The sequence below is a fragment of the Leopardus geoffroyi genome, chromosome B2, assembly GCF_018350155.1.
Source record: "Leopardus geoffroyi isolate Oge1 chromosome B2, O.geoffroyi_Oge1_pat1.0, whole genome shotgun sequence".
NCBI classification, from domain to species: domain Eukaryota; kingdom Metazoa; phylum Chordata; class Mammalia; order Carnivora; family Felidae; genus Leopardus; species Leopardus geoffroyi.
The window spans coordinates 95,889,002-95,907,756 of record NC_059332.1 but is presented as its reverse complement, the minus strand read 5'-3'; the positions used below and the strand labels follow the sequence as shown (position 1 = coordinate 95,907,756).

General features: G+C 36.6%; 1 protein-coding gene across 3 annotated transcripts in view; it reads left to right on the top strand.

Annotated features, from left to right (window-relative positions):
- The window catches only part of ATG5 (autophagy related 5), a 131,491-nt gene extending 113,392 nt beyond the window's left edge, over positions 1–18,099 (top strand). For all 3 annotated transcript variants that reach the window (XM_045499178.1, XM_045499176.1, XM_045499177.1), the window contains one exon: positions 17,323–18,099. In XM_045499178.1, coding sequence (XP_045355134.1) covers positions 17,323–17,459 — 137 coding nt within the window. In that variant the 3' untranslated portion in view covers positions 17,460–18,099. The remainder of the gene's footprint in view (positions 1–17,322) is intronic.
- Positions 18,100–18,755: the final 656 nt, after the last annotated feature.

Below are 18,755 nucleotides of genomic sequence, written 5' to 3'. Positions count from 1 at the left end.
CTGTGTGTTATCAGTTCTTCTAAAATGCACGAATGCTGGAGCACCTGCGTGGCTCAATCAACGTTGGACTCTTATTTCAGCTCAGCTCATGATCTCACACTTGGTAGGATTGAGCCCCACCTCAGGCTCCCTGCTGGGAGCCAAAGTCTGCTTGGGGTTCTCTCTCCCTCTTTTTCTGCCCCTCCCTCATGCACACGCTCTGTCTCTCAAAATAAATAAATAAACTTAAAAATTAAAATGCACGAGTGGTCAACAGCAAGGGGGAAGAGGGGCATCTAAAATATCATCAGAACCAGTACCAGAAAGGATTGATGAGAAAGATCATTGACTGGTACTCAAAATTGTCGAAGGTAAAAAAGTTTCATTGGTGTAAGAGGTTATAAATATTATTGTATAAGGTCATACTATATCATCTGTCATCACTGTGCTCTACTAGACTATGCAGTCCAGAACGTTTGATGGTGTCTTACACATCCTCGTATCTCTAGTGCCAAGGTAACAAAGTTTACTCGGTATTTCATGTACTGAATTGTTCTTTGTGTCGTTACCTGAAACACTATTTAGGATCATTAAATCATGGCATAATTAACATTAACTTTATTATAATACTGTTGCAGAATCATAATCTATCTTTATTGGTGTATAATTTTAGTCGTCACTAAGAGTTTCAGTTAAATAGTTTTTTGGCTCTTCAATTTTTAGTTTTAATACATTTGTAAGTTGAACAGCCATCACCATAATCTAGTTTTAAAATATTTCTATCACTTCCAAAAATTCCTTTATGCTTCTTTGCAGCTGATCTCTTTTCCCACTGCCAGTTGTAGACAACTCCTGGTCTGTTTTCTGTCTCTGTAATTTACCTCTTCTGGATATTTGCATAAATGCAATCATACAAAATTGCAACTGTTTTTTTTCATTTAGTGTAGTGTTTTGGGGTTTCATCCATATTGTAGCATATATCAGTAGTTTTTCCTTTTTATATTGCTGAATAATATTTGATTGGGTATATATATATTTTGTTTATTCATTCACTGATTGATGGGCATCTGGATTGTTTCCAGCTTTTCACTCTTCTGAATAACGCTGCTATGAACATTTGCATACGTGTCTTTGTGTGGACATACGTCTTTATTTTTCTTGGGTTGGATTCCTAGGAGTGGAATTGCTAGGTCATGCGGTAGGTAGGTCTGTGTTTAATTTTGTAAGAAACTGCTAAACATTGGCAAAGTGGCTGCATCATTTTACAGTATTACCTGCTTCACATCCTCGCCAGCATATATTTTTTTGTCTTCTAGCCATCCTAGTGGTTGTGTAGAGGTATCTCTTGGTTTTATTTTTTATTTCCCTAATGACTAATGATGTTGAGTGTGTTTTCATGTGCTTATTATTATTTGTGGATGTATTTGGTGAAATGTTTATTCAGATTCCTTTCTCATTTTTTCCCTGGATTTTTCATCTTATTACTGAGTTCTGAGAGTTATTTATATATTTTGGATACAAAGCTTTATTTTTTTTTAATTTTTTTAAGTTTATTTATTTTGAGAGAGAGAGAGAGCCCCTGGATACAAATCTTTATCACACGTATGATTTGCAATTATTTTCTCCTAGTCTGTGACATGGCTTAATTTTCTTTTGAAAACTAAAAGTAGGGGCACCTAAGTGGCTCAGTCAATTAAGCGTCAAACTCTTGATTTCAGCTCAGGTCATGTTCTCATGGTTGGTGAGTCAAGCCCTGCATGGGGCTCTGCACTAGCAGTGTGGAACCTGCTTGGGATTCGTTCTCTGTCTCCCTCTGTCTCTGCCCCTTTCCTACTCACACACTCTCTCTCAAAATAAATAAATAAGTAAGTAAATAAGTAAATAAATAAATAAATAAAGACATTTTAAAAGAGTATACTTACCTAAAAAAAAAAAAAAAAAGAAAGAAAAGTAAAAGAATTTAATTTTGATGGATCCCTATTAAAGTTTTTATGTATTACCTTCAGTTAAATAATTTTGTTTATTAAACTTATTCTTTTGAACTCAGGTTACAGAAATTTTCACTGAGAAATTCCCAGTAACTTTTATTGATTCAGGAATAACCTTACCGTTCTGTTTCATTTTCTCCATGCTATAAGGATTGTTTTTTTGTTTTTTGTTTTTTTTAATCTGTTTACTGTCTGTTTTTCCACATTCTTGAAGATTTGGGAATATAGATTAGTTTTTCTATTTGAAGTACAATTAAAATGCTAATCATTTTTATTGCTGACAGAAATGGAATTCATATACCTCATACCTGCCCCCACTGCAAACATTGGCTTTCAGTTATTCATTTCTCTGTACTGTATTTTTCATTCTTTTTTAGTACTTTGTAGTGTTTTAAAGAACAGTGAAAAATGCTTGTATCAACTAAGAGCAATTGAAATTACTTTATATGGTGGCAGATGGTACCTAGACTTACATAGTGATCATTTCATGATGTATGTAAATGTTGAATCACTGTTGTACACCTGAAACCCATATAATATTGTATGTCAACTCTTCTTCGGTTTTTAAAAAAAGAGCAATTGAAATTTAAAATTTAATATTGAAATGTCTACCTTGCTGTTCTTTTCTTAGATACTTTTTGGCAGTCCACTTTGAAAAACATTATGTCATTTAGAATTTACTTCTTTATAAGATCCTTGACTTCTGAGTGAGAACATCACAAAGAAACTCAAAACCTTGGTAGAAGGCTGTTCTACTGCAGTATGTGCCCTAGCCAGCAGCACAATTAACAAAGACACAGAGTGATGAAAGCTTTTTCTAGAGGAAAGCAGGAAGAAGATTAGTTGGGTGTTAATTTTGTATTTGACATCTTTAAAGAATCTTCAATTATCAAACCTTAAAGTTAATGTAGTTCAGGCTCTTGACTTCTTTTCTTTTTTTAATGATTATTTATTTTGAGAGAGAGCTTGCGAGCCGGGGAGGGACACACAGAGGGAGAGGGAGAATCCCAAGCAGGCTCCACACTCAGCGCTGAGCCCAGTGTGGGGTTAAATCTCAAGAACTGTGAGACCATGACCTGTGCCAAAATCAAGAGCTGGACATTTAACCGACTGAGCCACCCAGGTGCCCCCAGGCTCTTGATTTCTTAGATGAGTAGCTGAGGGTCTCTTGGCTACTTAGTGGCAGAACTAGGTTTAGAACTCGAAGTCTCCTTCTCCTGGTTTACTAGTTTTTCTGCTTTTCTCTGCTTCCATTTGTTTTCATTTTCACTTTTCCAACCTTTTAACTTTTTTATTTAGTTTAAAATAGCATTCTGAAATGTTTGCTTTTTCCCTCTTTATCCTATGATTTATGTTTTAATATCTCATCTTGCTTGCTTACAGCGTATTTACTGGTAGGATCTTAGGAACCTGAGCTTCTGTTGTCATTTTGTCTATGTTGTTATTTTAGCGCTCCTGTGTATAATTCCAGCCACTTTTCCTCTTAAACTTCTTAAAATGGTGGCTCTGACATTCAGGCAAGAAAATGAACAGCAGTCACGTGCTTTGAGCTGGTGTACTCTGTCGAAATGCACCTCCGTGCTCTTTTGCCATTCCTACATCTGGATCACAACAACACGTACAAGATTAGCGTGACCCAGCACAAATTTGTGAGGTCGTTTTATTCTTTTAAAGGCTCTTTATTCTCTCCTAAATTTGTGCCTGCCCAACCTGCACATCCATCCCTAGAGAGTACACGGTGTGATTTCCCCTTACATTTTTTGAAGGGGCCAGTGAGATAGCCACACTCACAACTCTAATCCACAGACCTGCCTCTTAGGCAATTTCAGATGTTACAGGTGGATATCTTTGTGACAGGTTTCTTCCCAGCTGTCACGTGCTTACACCGATTGGAGTGCGCACACACACACACTATACACACACTTCATTGAAATGATATAAACAGCATCTGTACTTTTGAGGTACTTTTGATAGTACCTTTCACACCAGGGGAGGCCACGTTTCTAACACCAGTATCTTATCTTTGGAAAAACTTTTATTTGCCTCTTCCTTTGGTAAGCTCATATTGGAAAATAACTGTCATTTCAGGATCTGTGGGGAGTATCCAAAACACCAAGTCACTGTTTCAGTAAAGAACTGTTTACTGTCTGGTTCAGTCCACCTGTGGTATTGTCTGTCAAATGGGAAGCATTTTGAAACACCTGCCCTCGACTTAAGTTGAAAGCGAAAGACTCTAAGACTGGGTGTGTGTGGATAAGAACTGGCTGTCATCACATGACGAAAAGAGAAAGTGCTTCATAAATGTTAATGTGGCACCATTGTCTACTGCTCCTTACAGCAAGTGATTCATGCATGAAGGAATTTTGCCTTATTTCATCATATGAAAGTAGAGTGTACTAATATTTGTGAGGATGTGCTTTAGGTCATTGTTCTCGTGGAGTAACTAATGATGAGCTGCTTTGTGTGTTTCTTTTTTTGTTTTGTTTTGTACGTGGCTACAAGAGTTAGCCAAATTAGAGGTAACAGGAAATAACCAAAGGTGAGCTCAGGTAAAAATTTTTTTGTGGTGTCAGCGGTAGTTAAAATGACTCAGGGCTAAGCCACGGTACCAGACCTGAAGTGAAATATTTCTTTCTTCATTAATTAAAGACAACTTACAAAAAAATAACAAAAATTTAAAAATATAGCTTTTATTCTTTTACTTTGGGGAATACAAAACACCTATAAGCTTTGTCCAATCATAATTTATTTCCCAGTTTTCTAAGGTGAAATAGAAGAACCTAGTCAGTTAGGCTTATGAGAATGAAAATGTCTATTTTTACTTTTCTAAATTTATTTCAGGGTTCCAGTTGATCAGTACTCTGTCACACTTGGGCTGGTTTAATCCTGAATTCATATGTGATATTGTACAAGTGGAGTGTATGTGTAGGTAAAGGCTTATTTACATTCTGTGGCAAATCAGTCGTTTCCCCACATCTCTCTTACCAACAAGGACCATCCCGTAGCCACTTACCTTTTTCCATTTCCATTTCTGCTGTTTCCCGGGGGTTTTTTTAACTCTTTGAGACCCTTCCCAACTACCATTTAACTTTTGGTTTCCATTTGATGTTATGTATTTCATTCGTTATCAGTCAGTTCCTTTGCATCATACTGTCTGCTGGCACTGGCTATAGTAAGACGTATGAGACATAGTTCGTGCTTTCAGGAGACTTGACTACAGTTGGAGTGGGCAGAAAGATGCCCGGATGTGGTGTGTGCAGGAATGGAGACACGCAAAGAATATTAGGAAGCGCCTGGAATTGCCCTTCCGTATTCTGAGCTGAGTCTTAAAAGACGAGCAGAAATTAGATGAAAAGGAGTGACCAGGTCATACATACCACGTGGCCACCAAAGAAGTAGACTCCTTCACCAGCTACCCAGGGGCTGGTTACTAAGTGTAATATTTGGTCTAAAGCACTCTTCTAAAATTTCCATACTCTGTTTGCTGAGGGACTAGCCAATTTTTTTCTACTTCTCTCTCACAAATGTGCAGAAGATTTTCAGTGATGACAGAAATGTGGGAAAAGCATTGAGGAGCTAAGTGGTCTGTTTGTTTCATTAGCATGTTGGAAGATAACAACTGAGACTAGACGTAATTATAGACCCCACTTAGGTGGTCTAAGTTAAAGTTACAGTGCCCTAGGGGCGCCTGGGTGGCTCAGTCAGTTGATTTTGGTTCAGGTCATGATCTCAGGTTGTGGGATCGAGCCCAGTTTGGGCTCCGTGCTGAGCTTGGACCCTGCTTAAGATTCTCTCTCCCTCTCCCCCTCTCGCACATGCTTGCTCACTCAAAACAATTATATTGCTCTATTGATATATGCTTTATAAAAAACAATGGTTTTTACAAAAAGTAAAAAGAGATGGTGCATTCACCTTTTTTCTCCTTTGCTCTGTAAACATTAGATTGTGTTTATATGGTGAATTAACTGTTGGATGTTATAATAATTTTTTTAGACATAAAGCAATTAGAGAAAAGAAACATTTAAATTTCATGTTATTCATATGAGTCGGATCCTTTGAGTGCTAGAATTGAAGCTGGTTGATTGATGTCTTGTGATTTGAGGTTTGAACCAACAACAGTCACTTTTGTCAGCATGATGACACTGACACATATTCATGCCACAGAAACATGAAACCTACAAACCCCCAAACTTCCATCAGAACAAAGGTTTAGGAGTAAGAATAATGGGTTTTACAATTTTGGTAACTTTTTTTCATTCATTTAGAATTCATTTTCATTGTAGTATCCCTTTGTACCTTCACACTGGGTTGGAAGATCATTTGGTTGTTTTCTTTTTTTCTTTTCTTTTCTTTTCTTTTCTTTTCTTTTCTTTTCTTTTCTTTTCTTTCTCTTTCTCTTTCTCTTTCTCTTTTTTTTTTAATCCATCCAGGTTTCTTACTCTGAAATAAGGATGACTCCTGCTATCAGCCTCATAGAATGGTTGTAGGGTTTAAGGAAACAAAGTATTTGTTTAAAAGTGAGATTTCATGAGGTGCCTGAATGGCTCAGTCAGGTGTCCAACTCTTGCTTTCATCTCAGGTCATGATCTCACAGTCAGGGAATGGAGCCCCTTGTCAGGCTCTGCACCAAGCCTGGAGCCTGCTTAAGATTCTCTCTCCCTCTCCCTCTGCCCCCCCCCCCTTCCCCCATCGCATGTATGCACATCTGCATGTGCTCTCTCAAAAAAAAAAAAAAAAAAAAAAAAAACCTCGGGCGTACCTACCTGGGTGACTAGGTCAGTTAAGTGTCTGACTCTTGGTTTCAGCTCAGGTCATGATCTCACAGTTTGTCATTTTAAGCCCCATGTCAGGCTCTGTGCTGACAGGGCAGAGCCTGCTTGGGATCTTCTCTCTCTGTCTCTTTCTCTCTCTCCCTTCCTCCCTCCCTCCCACTCTGCCCCTCCCGTGCGCGCTAAAGTAAATATTTTAAAAAACTGCCAATAAATATTTGAAAAAAAGTGTTTAAGAAGGAACACTAAGAATTTGTAAAGACATGGGAAGATGTCCACAGAATATTAAATTTAAAAAATAAATAAAAGTGATGGGGCGCCTGGGTGGCTCAGTCGGTTAAGCATCCAACTTTGGCTCGGGTCATGAACTCATGGTTCATGGGTTCAAGCCCCGTGTCAGGCTCTGTGCTGAGAGCTTAGAGCCTGGAGCCTGCTTCGGATTATGTCTCCCTCTCTCTCTATCCCTCTCCTGCTTGCGCTCTGTCTCTCTCTTTCTCAAGAATAAGTTAACATTAAAAACATTTTTTTAAATAAAAAATAAATAAAGGTGAGATTTTATAATCATGTTTTTCCAGGGTTTTACAATTAACATTTTTTTCCTTCAGTTTTGTTAATATTTTTTTTTTACAAATTACTGTGTTTCTAAGAAATTTACAAAATAGAGTTAAAAGGAAGCAGTTTTTTTCTTGTTGTTTGTTGATAATCCCACTCTGCAGAGACAGGTACTTGTTGATATTCGACATATGTACAGAAAGTATAAATTTATGATGAACTTCAAATGTAAATCAGAGGGCACCTGGGCGGCTCAGTCGGTTAAGCATCTGACCAGCTCAGATCGTGTTCACGCAGTTCATGAGTTTGAGTCCTGCATCAGGCTTTGTGCTGAGAGCATGGAGCCTGGAGCCTGCTTTGAGTTGTATCTCCTTCTCTTTGCCCTTACCCTTCCGCCCTCTCTCTCTCTCTCTCTCTCTCATATAATAAATGTAAACCAATATTGTAACTTTTTTTTTTAATGCTTATTTACTTTTGAGAGAGAGAGACAGAGTGTGTGCTGGGGAGGTGCAGAGAGAGAGGGAAATACAGAATCTGAAGCGGGCTCCAGGCCCTGAGCTGTCAGCACAGAGTCCAAAGTGGGGCTCAAACAGAGGAGCTGTGAGATCATGACTTGAGCCAAAGTAGGACACTTAACTGACTGAGCTACTCAGGTGCCCCTGTAACTTCTTATATATCAGATTATGGCAAGAGTTCTATGCCACTGATTTTTTCCTTTTTAAAAAAAAATTTTTTTAATGTTTATTTATTTTTGAGAGACAGAGACAGAGTATGAGCAGGCAAGGGGCAGAGAGACAGGGAGACACAGAATCTGAAGCAGGCTCCAGGCTCTGAGCTGTCCTTTTTTTTGGTAAAAAATTAACTTCTGGACATGATTAGAATATACCAGAACTCTGGCTCTGGCAAGAAAGAAATAAGCTTACTTCACTAGGGCATCTATTTAATCATTGTGGCCAGCTCAATTATCATACACTTGTTAAAATATATTTAATGTAAAAATCTTAAGGCAAGGGATCTGACAGTGTTGCTGTTAGTGAAAACTTTTCACTGAAGACTCTAAGCAGTGGTTCACACATTTATTTGAAGTTTCAGCTATTCACAAGTAACCATGGAAGGCCCATTCATAACTTTGCTGAGATACTGTGGGTCTGACATGTGGGACTGGGTCACTGGTCGCTTGCCCTTTCAGCCTCATCCTGACACTCCCTGGTCTTCGTTGTTCTCTCTCCCTCACTGGATGCATGTGCATATTTTATATTAAAAGATGATGTAGTGTCATTCACAATGGGAATTCAAAAAGTTATTAAAATATAGTCCTCATGAGCAAAGATCTTCACTCCAGTTTGGACACAAGCAATTTGTTAGGCTCAGTTTAAACTTGGTAATTATAAAAGAGTTTCTTTTCTTAAATTTATCATTTTGCCATCCAATTCTAAGTGAAAATGAGTGAAATTCTTTGCCTTGATTGTTTCATTCTCCCTCCATCTTGTGCTTTGTCCCAACACATGGACAGTATGGACTAATCTTGGTCATACAGAATCTGTTCATGACTTAATCCACTGGCATATGCCTTTCCTAAGGTCACTGAAATAATAAAGTGATAATTTTCCTCATTCTGCATGAGTGAGGATGATGACATTACTGTGCCTGTCAGAAGATGCTTCTGATTTCCTCTCAATTCTTGTTCTTTACCTAAATCTCAAGAAGTTAAATGAATTAACCAGAGTCCTTAAAAAGTGGGTGTAGACCCATCATCTTTAACACTAGAAAACAAAATTCCCTTAACAAAATAACACATGCAGGTGATTAAAAGCTAGTCATCTCTTCATTAAAAACTCCTGTGAGACCTCACTCTGGCCATATATAAACAAGTGTAATTATTGCTTACATTTTAAATAAAACAGTGAACTATCCTGTAATTCATACTTGACAAATATTAATGTTCCCTATTACACCCAACTAGAATTACCGGGTCATTTTATGAAAGCAGATCAAAAACATTTGAACCTATATTTCCAAAGTTTTATTTTGTTTTTGGGTTTTTTTTTTTTTTTTTAATGAACAAGTTTTAATGTCTAACTTTTATCACATTTTAATCTAATTACCAGGAGGCTTTGAGTCAGTTTATTAAAATGGTCTTTCAGTCTCTTAATTTAATACAATATCTTTTTATAGCTAATTGTGGGGGTTTTTTGGTTTAAACTTTGGTTTATGTTCTCATTAAGAAATATGAAGATTATAAGCGAAAGTCAATGAAAGAATTAACCTGGACATGTTTTGAAAATCTTGTTTAAAATGTTAAGAGTCTAGGCTCTGGGAATATTTGGGGCAGATACAATTTTTAAAATACATAAAATATAAAAATTATGCATGGAAAGAGATATGTGGTATGTATTAATTGTGATATTATATGTTCATTAAGACCTGTACTACTAAGTGAGTATATATCAGGAAGAAGTTAATGTAAGTATTTTTAAATGGGTTTGTATTTCTCTGATAAACAGCACTCTCCTTCTGTTTGTGATCACAGGATAAAAGCTCTGTAAGCTTGTATATGTTCATTTTTACTGCTACATCATGTAGTGTGCTCTTAAGATTGAGATCTCATTCCCCAGGAAGCATTTCTGTCTAAGATTAATTGCCCTTTTAAAATCAGCGTTTGATGTATTCCTTTGGCTATATCCTGGCTTGGTTTAACCCTCTTTGACCTGACCTCACTGACTATTACCGCTGAGGCTGAGTCAAAATCCTTCAGCATGATGTATGCACTTCAGATTTCTGCCTGTGGTTTTTCATGTTGATGGATTCAATTAGTTGGCGTTTTACTAATGAACATATCAGAGGTTAAAGAATTTATCAGACAGAACCAAATTGTTCAGACTAGTGGTAATCCAAAAGCTCATCTCTTTTATTTGTTTAAAACTTTTTCAGAAGTATTAAGTGTTTTTCAGAAGTTTTACTTTCAGCATCACACATTCCAAGATAACAAATCAAGTCATTTTCTGCTGAATTATAAAATATAAATGTGAAACCACAAAGCTAAACACAATGGTTCCAGCATTTGGTCTTAGATTTCTGCTATTCCATGTTCACAAGTATGAACTAAAAATAAAAGTTAAACTGAAATTTTCGGATTAAAGCATTTTCCTTTGAAGGAATACCATTCATTTCTCTAGCTTCCTTTAAATTCAAGGAGATTCACATATTTAGTGTGCTTATTAATGGTAAAAATGAAATTCATGCATCTCTAGAATCTCAGCTAGCCTATTTTTAAAAGCATTTAGGTCATATTCCTTATTGAAAATTGGCTAAAAAGTAAGGACTAAATGCAGATTGAGATGGGGAAGATTTGAGCCATTGCTAATAGAAATCTCTAAAAGGCAGATCTGTCACATATTGTCAGTTCTCAAATAATGACCTATTTTTAAATGTATAACAGAGATACTGGAAGGCTTTTTTTCTCTACCTGAATGTTCTCATCTTTAAAAAAAAAAAACATTACCTAAAGTCTACTAAATAACATAACAATAGTAGAGTCTAGCTCATTGGACTTGTCAGTGATATGCTTTACTAAGTATATTTGTTGAGAGTACAACTAACTTAATTCAGAGGGTTTACAGTCCGGAAGGAATTGTTCAAACTGTCATTCCTTCTCTTGTTTGCATAATAATCAAGTCTTTGGGTTTTCGTTGTTGTCATCTTTCTTTCTTCTTTTCTTCTTTTTTTTTTTTTAGCACGTTCATGAAATTTGTGTGCCACACTGACACTGCATAATAATGAGACTGAGTAATTCAGAGTCTGTATTAACATTAAGCCAAATTCTCACAGCCCTTTGCATGCTAATTACATAGTCAAATCCATGGTTTTTATATATCTTTTGATATATCTGGTACTGAAAGAATTACCGCATTCCCATAACTTTGTGTACAGGAAGTACAGGAAGAGAACTACAATGAATGTTTACTTTTTGTTACTATACTATGATCTTTTAAAAACTAGTCTTCTGTCTTCACCTACTCTGTAATATTTTCAGCATTCTTGTGTTTTTAGGGAGTGAGCAGGAGAGAGGAGTGGGGAAGAGGGTCACTAATTTTACTGAGTACCTACTGGGTCTAAGCCCTGTGTAGGACTGTGTGCTGAGTGCTCTACTTGGATATGCCACTCACTCTCCATGCAACCCGGGAAATTAGAATTCTTTATCCACACTATGAGAGGAGGAAATTGAGACTCGGAAGATTAAGTGAATTCCCTAATAATTTAAAACTAGCGAATTATGCTAATTTGAACTCTGAAAGAAATATTTTGCTGTTTAAGCATAAACAACTCGTACTAAAACTGGAAGATATGTTAGGGATCCTCTGTTCTAGAGCATGGTTTACAGACTGACCCATGGAGTCCTATCAGGAATTCCCATGGGTCGTAAGTCAGCAAAGCAGCAGGACTTGGGAGATGCTCAGTCCCAAATCAACCAGAGCTGCCCCTCCTTCATCTGTGTAATTCTATACCCTTATTGTCTTAAGATTTATTCAAGGGAACATTGAAAAACAGACTTTATCCCAGAGATGGATTTAGAAGGTCTGGAGAAGAGGCCAGTTTATACATATTTTTAAATCTCCCAAATGATTCTAATCACCAGCCAGATTTGCAAACCATGGGTCTACACAGACACCTTCATTTTATTTATAAGGAGACACCCTGAAAGAAATCTGAGGCCTGCTGAGTCCTTCATTACCAGAATTGGAATTCAACTTGCCTGCCTCCCAATTCATCTTTCAGTAGCACCTTGTTAACCAACGATTAACCATACTTGTTCCTTCATGTCTTGTTTATATTATTATGTCTATCATTATATTCATGGTGTATATTTTATATATACACACATATATAATACATATATTACTACATACATAATTTATATATATATATATATATATATATATATATATATATACACACACACCGCTATATAGGCATCATTTTTATATATACACAAGAAGTTAATATTGAAAATTTATAGTTTTCATTAATGACTTGTGTGGCTAATGCAAATTTTTTTTTTGCTTCCATATCTAATTCTTACCATTCTATTCATACAACCAACATCTGTCTGAATGTATTTTTCTTTTCTTTTTAATTTTTTTTTAATGTTTGTTTATTTTTGAGAGAGACAGAGATAGAATGTGAGTGGGTGGGGCAGAGAGAGAGGGAGGCACAGAATCCAAAGCAGGCCCCAGGCTCTGAGCTGTCAGCACAGAACCTGATGTGGGGCTCGAACTCACGAGCTGTGAGATCATGACCTGAGCCGAAGTCAGATGCTCAACTGACTGAGCCACCCAGGCACCCCTGTGTTTTTCTTAAAATGTCACACAGCTCTAAAAATGCTCACTTTAAAGTAGATGCTAGTTAAGAATTGAGTTTATTTTTATTAGCCTATTGGTGATAATACAAAATTATATGATACATTTACATTTTTATCTTTTATAGTATTTATAAGTAAGATAAATATAAGAAATGAAATTTTATTGTGATATTCTTTGTGTTGATATAAGATCTCTTCGGATTTACTATCTGACTCTTAAAGTGAATTGAATTCCACCTTTATCTAATGAGTATACATATCTATGACATAACTTTCTGTCTTTTTCCTTAATTTACAAACCCAAAGTATTTATGAATGACTGTCCTTATATTTACAAGATGGATTAAAATAATAAGGTTTAAAATTGCTATGCAGACATTTTACAAAATAATGATGCACACTGTTCAAAATTGTCAAGGTTAAGAAATTGAAAGAAAGGCAAAAACTAAACAAATTAAAGAAGAGTATAGGATAGGAAAATTCAATACAATGTGTGATTCCTGGACTAAATTCTAGACAGGGGAAAGCAGTAATTGGGATAGTCGATAAAGTTTGAAATGATTACAGAATAGTATTATATCAGTGTTAATTTTTCAATTTTGATAGCTGTATTATGGTTATGTAAAAGAATATCTTTATTAGCGAGTATACACTAACATTTAGGGGGAAAGGGCATAGTATTTCTAATTTACTGTCTAATGATTCAGAAAATAATTGTATATACACAGAATGATAAAGCAAATGGGGCAAGATGTAAGCAGTTGATGAATCTCAGTGAAGGGGAATCCTACTACTCTAGAAACTTTTTTAGAAGTTTGAAATTCCATCAAAATCAAGGGGCGCCTGGGTGGCTCTGTCATTTAAGCTTTCGACTCTTGATTTTGGCTCGGGTCATGATCCCAAGGTTTGTGAGATTGAGCCCTGCATCAGACTCCTCACAGATAGCATGGAGCCTACTTGGGATTCTCTCTCTCCCTCTTTCTCTGCCCCTCCCACACTTGCACTTTCTTTCTTTCTTTCTTTCTTTCTTTCTTTCTTTCTTTCTTTCTTTCTTTCTTTCTTTCTCTCTCTCTCTCTCTCTCTCAAAATAAATAAACATTTAAAAATATCAGTTGCCCCCCCCCCAAAAGAGCCCTTTTCATATAGAACTAGTCCACTTGATTACTGTCTCAAACGTTTGCCTACTTTAAAGCATTGAACCACCTTAAAAAACATCTGAGTAGGTGAAGTATGGTATAACATTTTTCTCCTGAGTCATTTGCTTTGTAGTGATATATTTCTTATTTCCAAGTATTAAATTCTAGATTCCCATTTTGAAACACAAAGACATATTTACCAAAAACATTTACTTTAACAATATTATCAAGTGTTTCCTTTCTACTGTTAGGAAAACAAGAAACATCTGCTAAGTTTTCCCTGCTCCATTTTGTTCTGATATTACCAAAATGTCCAGTCATGCTCTGTAGTTATTTGTGGTGGCATGAGTTCAGGTGATAGCATATGTGCTGCTTGGCTTATCTGGAAACATTTAGACTTTCTAGTGTTTTAATAACCAAAACAGTTTTTATAGGTAGAGCTCTTCTCTCTTCTGCATAGTAGTGCCAGCCATCAGAAATTATTCTCTCAACTTTAATTTTGGCAGTGTCTTCTGGTGGTGTTTTCTACCAGCAACAAAATTATCCAAGTTCTGAAAACATTTATTGACCAATTACTAAGTGTCAGGCACCAAACTGGCACTGGGGATACAGTGATGAATAAGAGAAACATTAATAATTCCGAGGGAACTGCTATTCCATTCTAAGAATTCCTCTGGTGACAGTTGTGTCATTGGGGTAAGTCAGAAAACAAGAAAGATAAAAAATGTAGGTAGGGACAAAATATATATTTAAAAGCTTAAACTGTTGTGTTGGGGAATATGACAGTTCCAGATGCATTTTTACAGTTGTCTTAGTTAGCGACACTTTTATGATACATATTAAAAGTGGCCCCAATTTAGGGCTGGGTGGCTCAGTTGGTTAAGTGTCTGACTTCCGCTCAGGTCATGATCTTGTGGTTCACAAGTTTGAGCCCTGCATCAGGCTCTGTGTTGACAGCTCAGAGCCTGGCACCTGCTTCAGATTCTGTGTCTCCCTCTCTTTCTGCCGTCCCCCACTCACACTCTGTCTCTCTCTTGCTCTCTCAAAAATAAATACACATTAAAAAAATTTTTTGGGGGGGCGCCTGGGTGGCGCAGTCGGTTAAGCGTCCGACTTCAGCCAGGTCACGATCTCGCGGTCCGTGAGTTTGAGCCCTGCGTCAGGCTCTGGGCTGATGGCTCAGAGCCTGGAGCCTGTTTCCGATTCTGTGTCTCCCTCTCTCTCTGCCCCTCCCCCGTTCATGCTCTGTCTCTCTCTGTCCCAAAAATAAATAAACGTTGGAAAAAAAATAAAAATAAAAATAAATTTTTTTTTAATAAATACAAGTGGCCCCAGTTTAAACCAGAGAACCGGTCCTGCCTGTTCAGATCTCTCATAATGTGATGTATTAGGTTTGTTATACAAAGTATTTGAATAGTGCTTATGTTCTCCGCTTTATATTGTACAACTCAGACTCCCTCCATCCTTTTTGTGTAACAGGGTTGGTCTTTAGCCTTTCAGACACACTTATGCATATAAGTGTGCTATATTGTATTCTCACATTTAAATACCACTTTAGGTACAATGTTTTGGATTATTGAGTTGAGACTTGTTTATTATATTCTGTTTCAGTGTATCCAAAGGTAGCTCTGGCTTAAGGAAAAACTTTACAGATAAGGAACTCTTACACCACTGTTCTTTCATTTTTTGACTCAGTGCTAAGTAGGAGGAAGATTCTGAGAATATTAAAGTATTTCAAAGAAATATACATAAGAATATGAAAAGAATGATACCGGAAATGTTTTCAAATATTCTAAGAAAGATTTAATGCAGTAAAAATTTGGCAATCTAGAACTTACAAAGAATGAATCATTCCAGATACCTGAGGGTTTGTCCATTTGAATACCAAGAGTTTAAAATCTTAGTACTAATACGATACTTTCTATCGTATTCTGTACATTGTTTAATCCTTTATTTATAGATGATTCCCATCATTATGAAAATTAGTCATTGTATTAACACTAGAGATCACAGCTGTGTAAAAACACAATGTAACAAAGATTGTCAGAAAAATCAAAACAAAGCATTTTTTTAGGTGAGAAGCATTATGAGGGGATACCTTTTTCCAAAATTATTTTAAAGTATGGCAGTGATTCAAGGGTGTGTTTTGGAACTTCTACACGGTTATATTTGGGATTGATAGTGCATTTGTTAGTTTTTTCTCTTTGGCATCATTGTATCAATTCTGTGTAGTGTGTTTGTGTCTGCTCCTATTGTCAGTCTGTTGGCTGTCACCTCCCAGGACTCGTGCTGCCTCTAACAGGAAGTTTAAATACTACTTTAAAAGGGTCTCTTGTTTGAGGTGCCAGCCAAGCCATTATCACCATACATCATCAGCCCGTTTTGCCTGGACATTAGAGAACTAGGGATGAACAGAGCACAGAAGGAAAAGGAGGGAGGGTATTTTCCTCTCATATAGTTCCCTGAGTTCCCTGTTTTCCTTGTTGTCTTCTGTGTCCAGGAAGCTGAGAGCTTTAGACATTGTATTTTGGAGAGATTAAAAGAGACAAACCAAGAATTGTGCTGAAGGAGTGACACAAAGTTTCTTGAAGGTGGTTTTGTTTCTCTCTCAAAAAAGGAATCTCAAAAAAATCTCAAAAAAGGGTTTTGCTTTCTTTGTCTTCCTACCTACCTTCCTACCTTGTCTTTGTCTACCTACCAAGGAAATGGTTCTGAGGGAATCATAAACTAACAGTTTCGAGGAACCCGCTGTTTTCTTCACAGGTTGTCAATACAGCATATCAGAAGCATAAAAGGTATAAAATTAACCCTAAATTTGTAATACAATTTGAATTTGAAAGAAAAGTGTGAATTGCAGCTCTCTTTCAATTAGCCAATGGGTGTTAACAGAAATCAATCAGTTTTCATGACTCTAAAACAGGACTCCTGAGTCAGTCTCTTCGTTCCTTGTCTTGAAAACTGTAACTCCATGTCTCTAAAACTTTCTGATACATATTTGAAAAACTTGATTGAAAATGAACCTACAGCTCCCATCTGTTTCATTAAACATCTTCCCAAACACCAATCTTATTCTTGATGATTTCTAGTCATATTTCTGTCTTACATATTTCAGATATATATATATATTGACCTATTTCATATATCTGTCATATTTAATAACCATTTAGTACAGTTTTTAATGTGTAACTAAAATAAATTTTGGTCAGTGGGTACATTGGGCTGTTTTCTCCACTATGGTTTCATTAACGTCAATCTTAGGTAAGCACAGTAATTAAGAAAGAATGAATACTTTCACATATAGCAACAGAATTTTTATCAGAATTCATTGCAACCCTCAGGTTTCTGTTTTGGGTGATACATATTGCAACATTTCAACTTTCTCCATGTCCACATTTCCTGCTCAGGAGACAGACCAGGTTTAACTGTTCAAGCTGTAAAATCCATTTAACTCCACCCAGGACTTTCAAAAGGCAGCAGAATATTTTTTTTCTTCTGTTTTGGCCCTTCCTGATTACTGTTGGATTTCTTTCTTGGAATAGATGGGGAAAAAAAGAATCAAGTGATGATTCATGGAATTGAGCCAATGTTGGAAACACCTCTGCAGTGGCTGAGTGAACACCTGAGCTACCCAGATAATTTTCTTCATATTAGTATCATCCCGCAACCAACTGATTGAAGGATCAAGTCTATGCCTGAATGGAATTGCCCTTAAACAGGATTTACCAGAGCATGCCACCCTTCTGCTTCAGTCAGGTTTAGTGGAGGCAACCTGACCAGAAACACTGCTGCAAGCCAAACAGGAAGATGATTCCATGTCAGATAAGGGCACTCGGGCTGGTCTTACTTTGCATCACCACTGCTTTCCTCCACTGCCGTCATTAAACCTCAGCTGCGGCATGAAAGACTTCACAGGACCACTGCGAGTCTTCTGTTTTCTTGTAAAATATAATGAAGCCGAAACCTTTGGCCTAAGAAGAAAATGGAAATATGTGCCACTCGATTTGTATTTCTGATTAACAAATAAACAGGGGTATTTCCTAAGGTGACCATGATTGAACTTTAGCTCGAGGGAGTGGAAACATTGGTTTAATTTTCTAGAGAATTCGACTTAAGAAAGTAAAAGAGAAATTCTGTTATCAATAACTTGCAGTAATTTTTTGTAAAAGATCCAATTACAGTAAACCCATCTTTCCTTAATGAAAATTTCCTATGTTTACAGTGTCTATTGGTATGCAAACAATCTTGTAACTTTGATAATGAACAGTGAGAGATTTTTAAATAAAGCCTCTAAATATGTTTTGTCATTTAATAACATACGATTTTGTCACTTTTCCAGTACTTTCTGACTCACACACAGTAGATCACTGTTTTTACTCTGTGTTACCATTCAGGCGGGTCGTCATTGACAAGGAGTGGATGGAGGGCATAGGATAGATAAGTCGTCTCAGGAGCTGTTACAGAATTTCTTGCTGCCGATTTTTAAATCTATGTGCTTTACATGCTAAAGGTATAAATGTTACGAGTTATCTTTGCTGTTTTATCACTGTAAACACTGTCAAATCATAGTATGCTAAGTATCTGTATAATATAGTTTTTCATTATTTGGAAAAAACCCAGTCCTTTCCAAGCAAGTGTTTTTCATTGGCTTCAAGTCTGATATTTCACTGTGGCCCCTGGCAGCCAGTCTTTAAAGTCTAAAGATTACCAATCTCTTGACTTAACTTTACCAAAAATATTCAGAGGTTCCTGGAGTTCTTTTTCAGCATAAGGAAGGTTTTGCTGCACTTTATTACCATGCTGCTGGGATTCTACCAGCTGAACGTACTTGTGCATTACAGTGTTTCTTGTGAGCTAGCTTGCTATCCATATTGAATGTCGACCCATTTGAATATGCTAAAAGACATAGTATCATACAATAATGATTTTAGATTCCATAATAAAAATGAATGTTCTTCTTATAAAAAATTGTGCG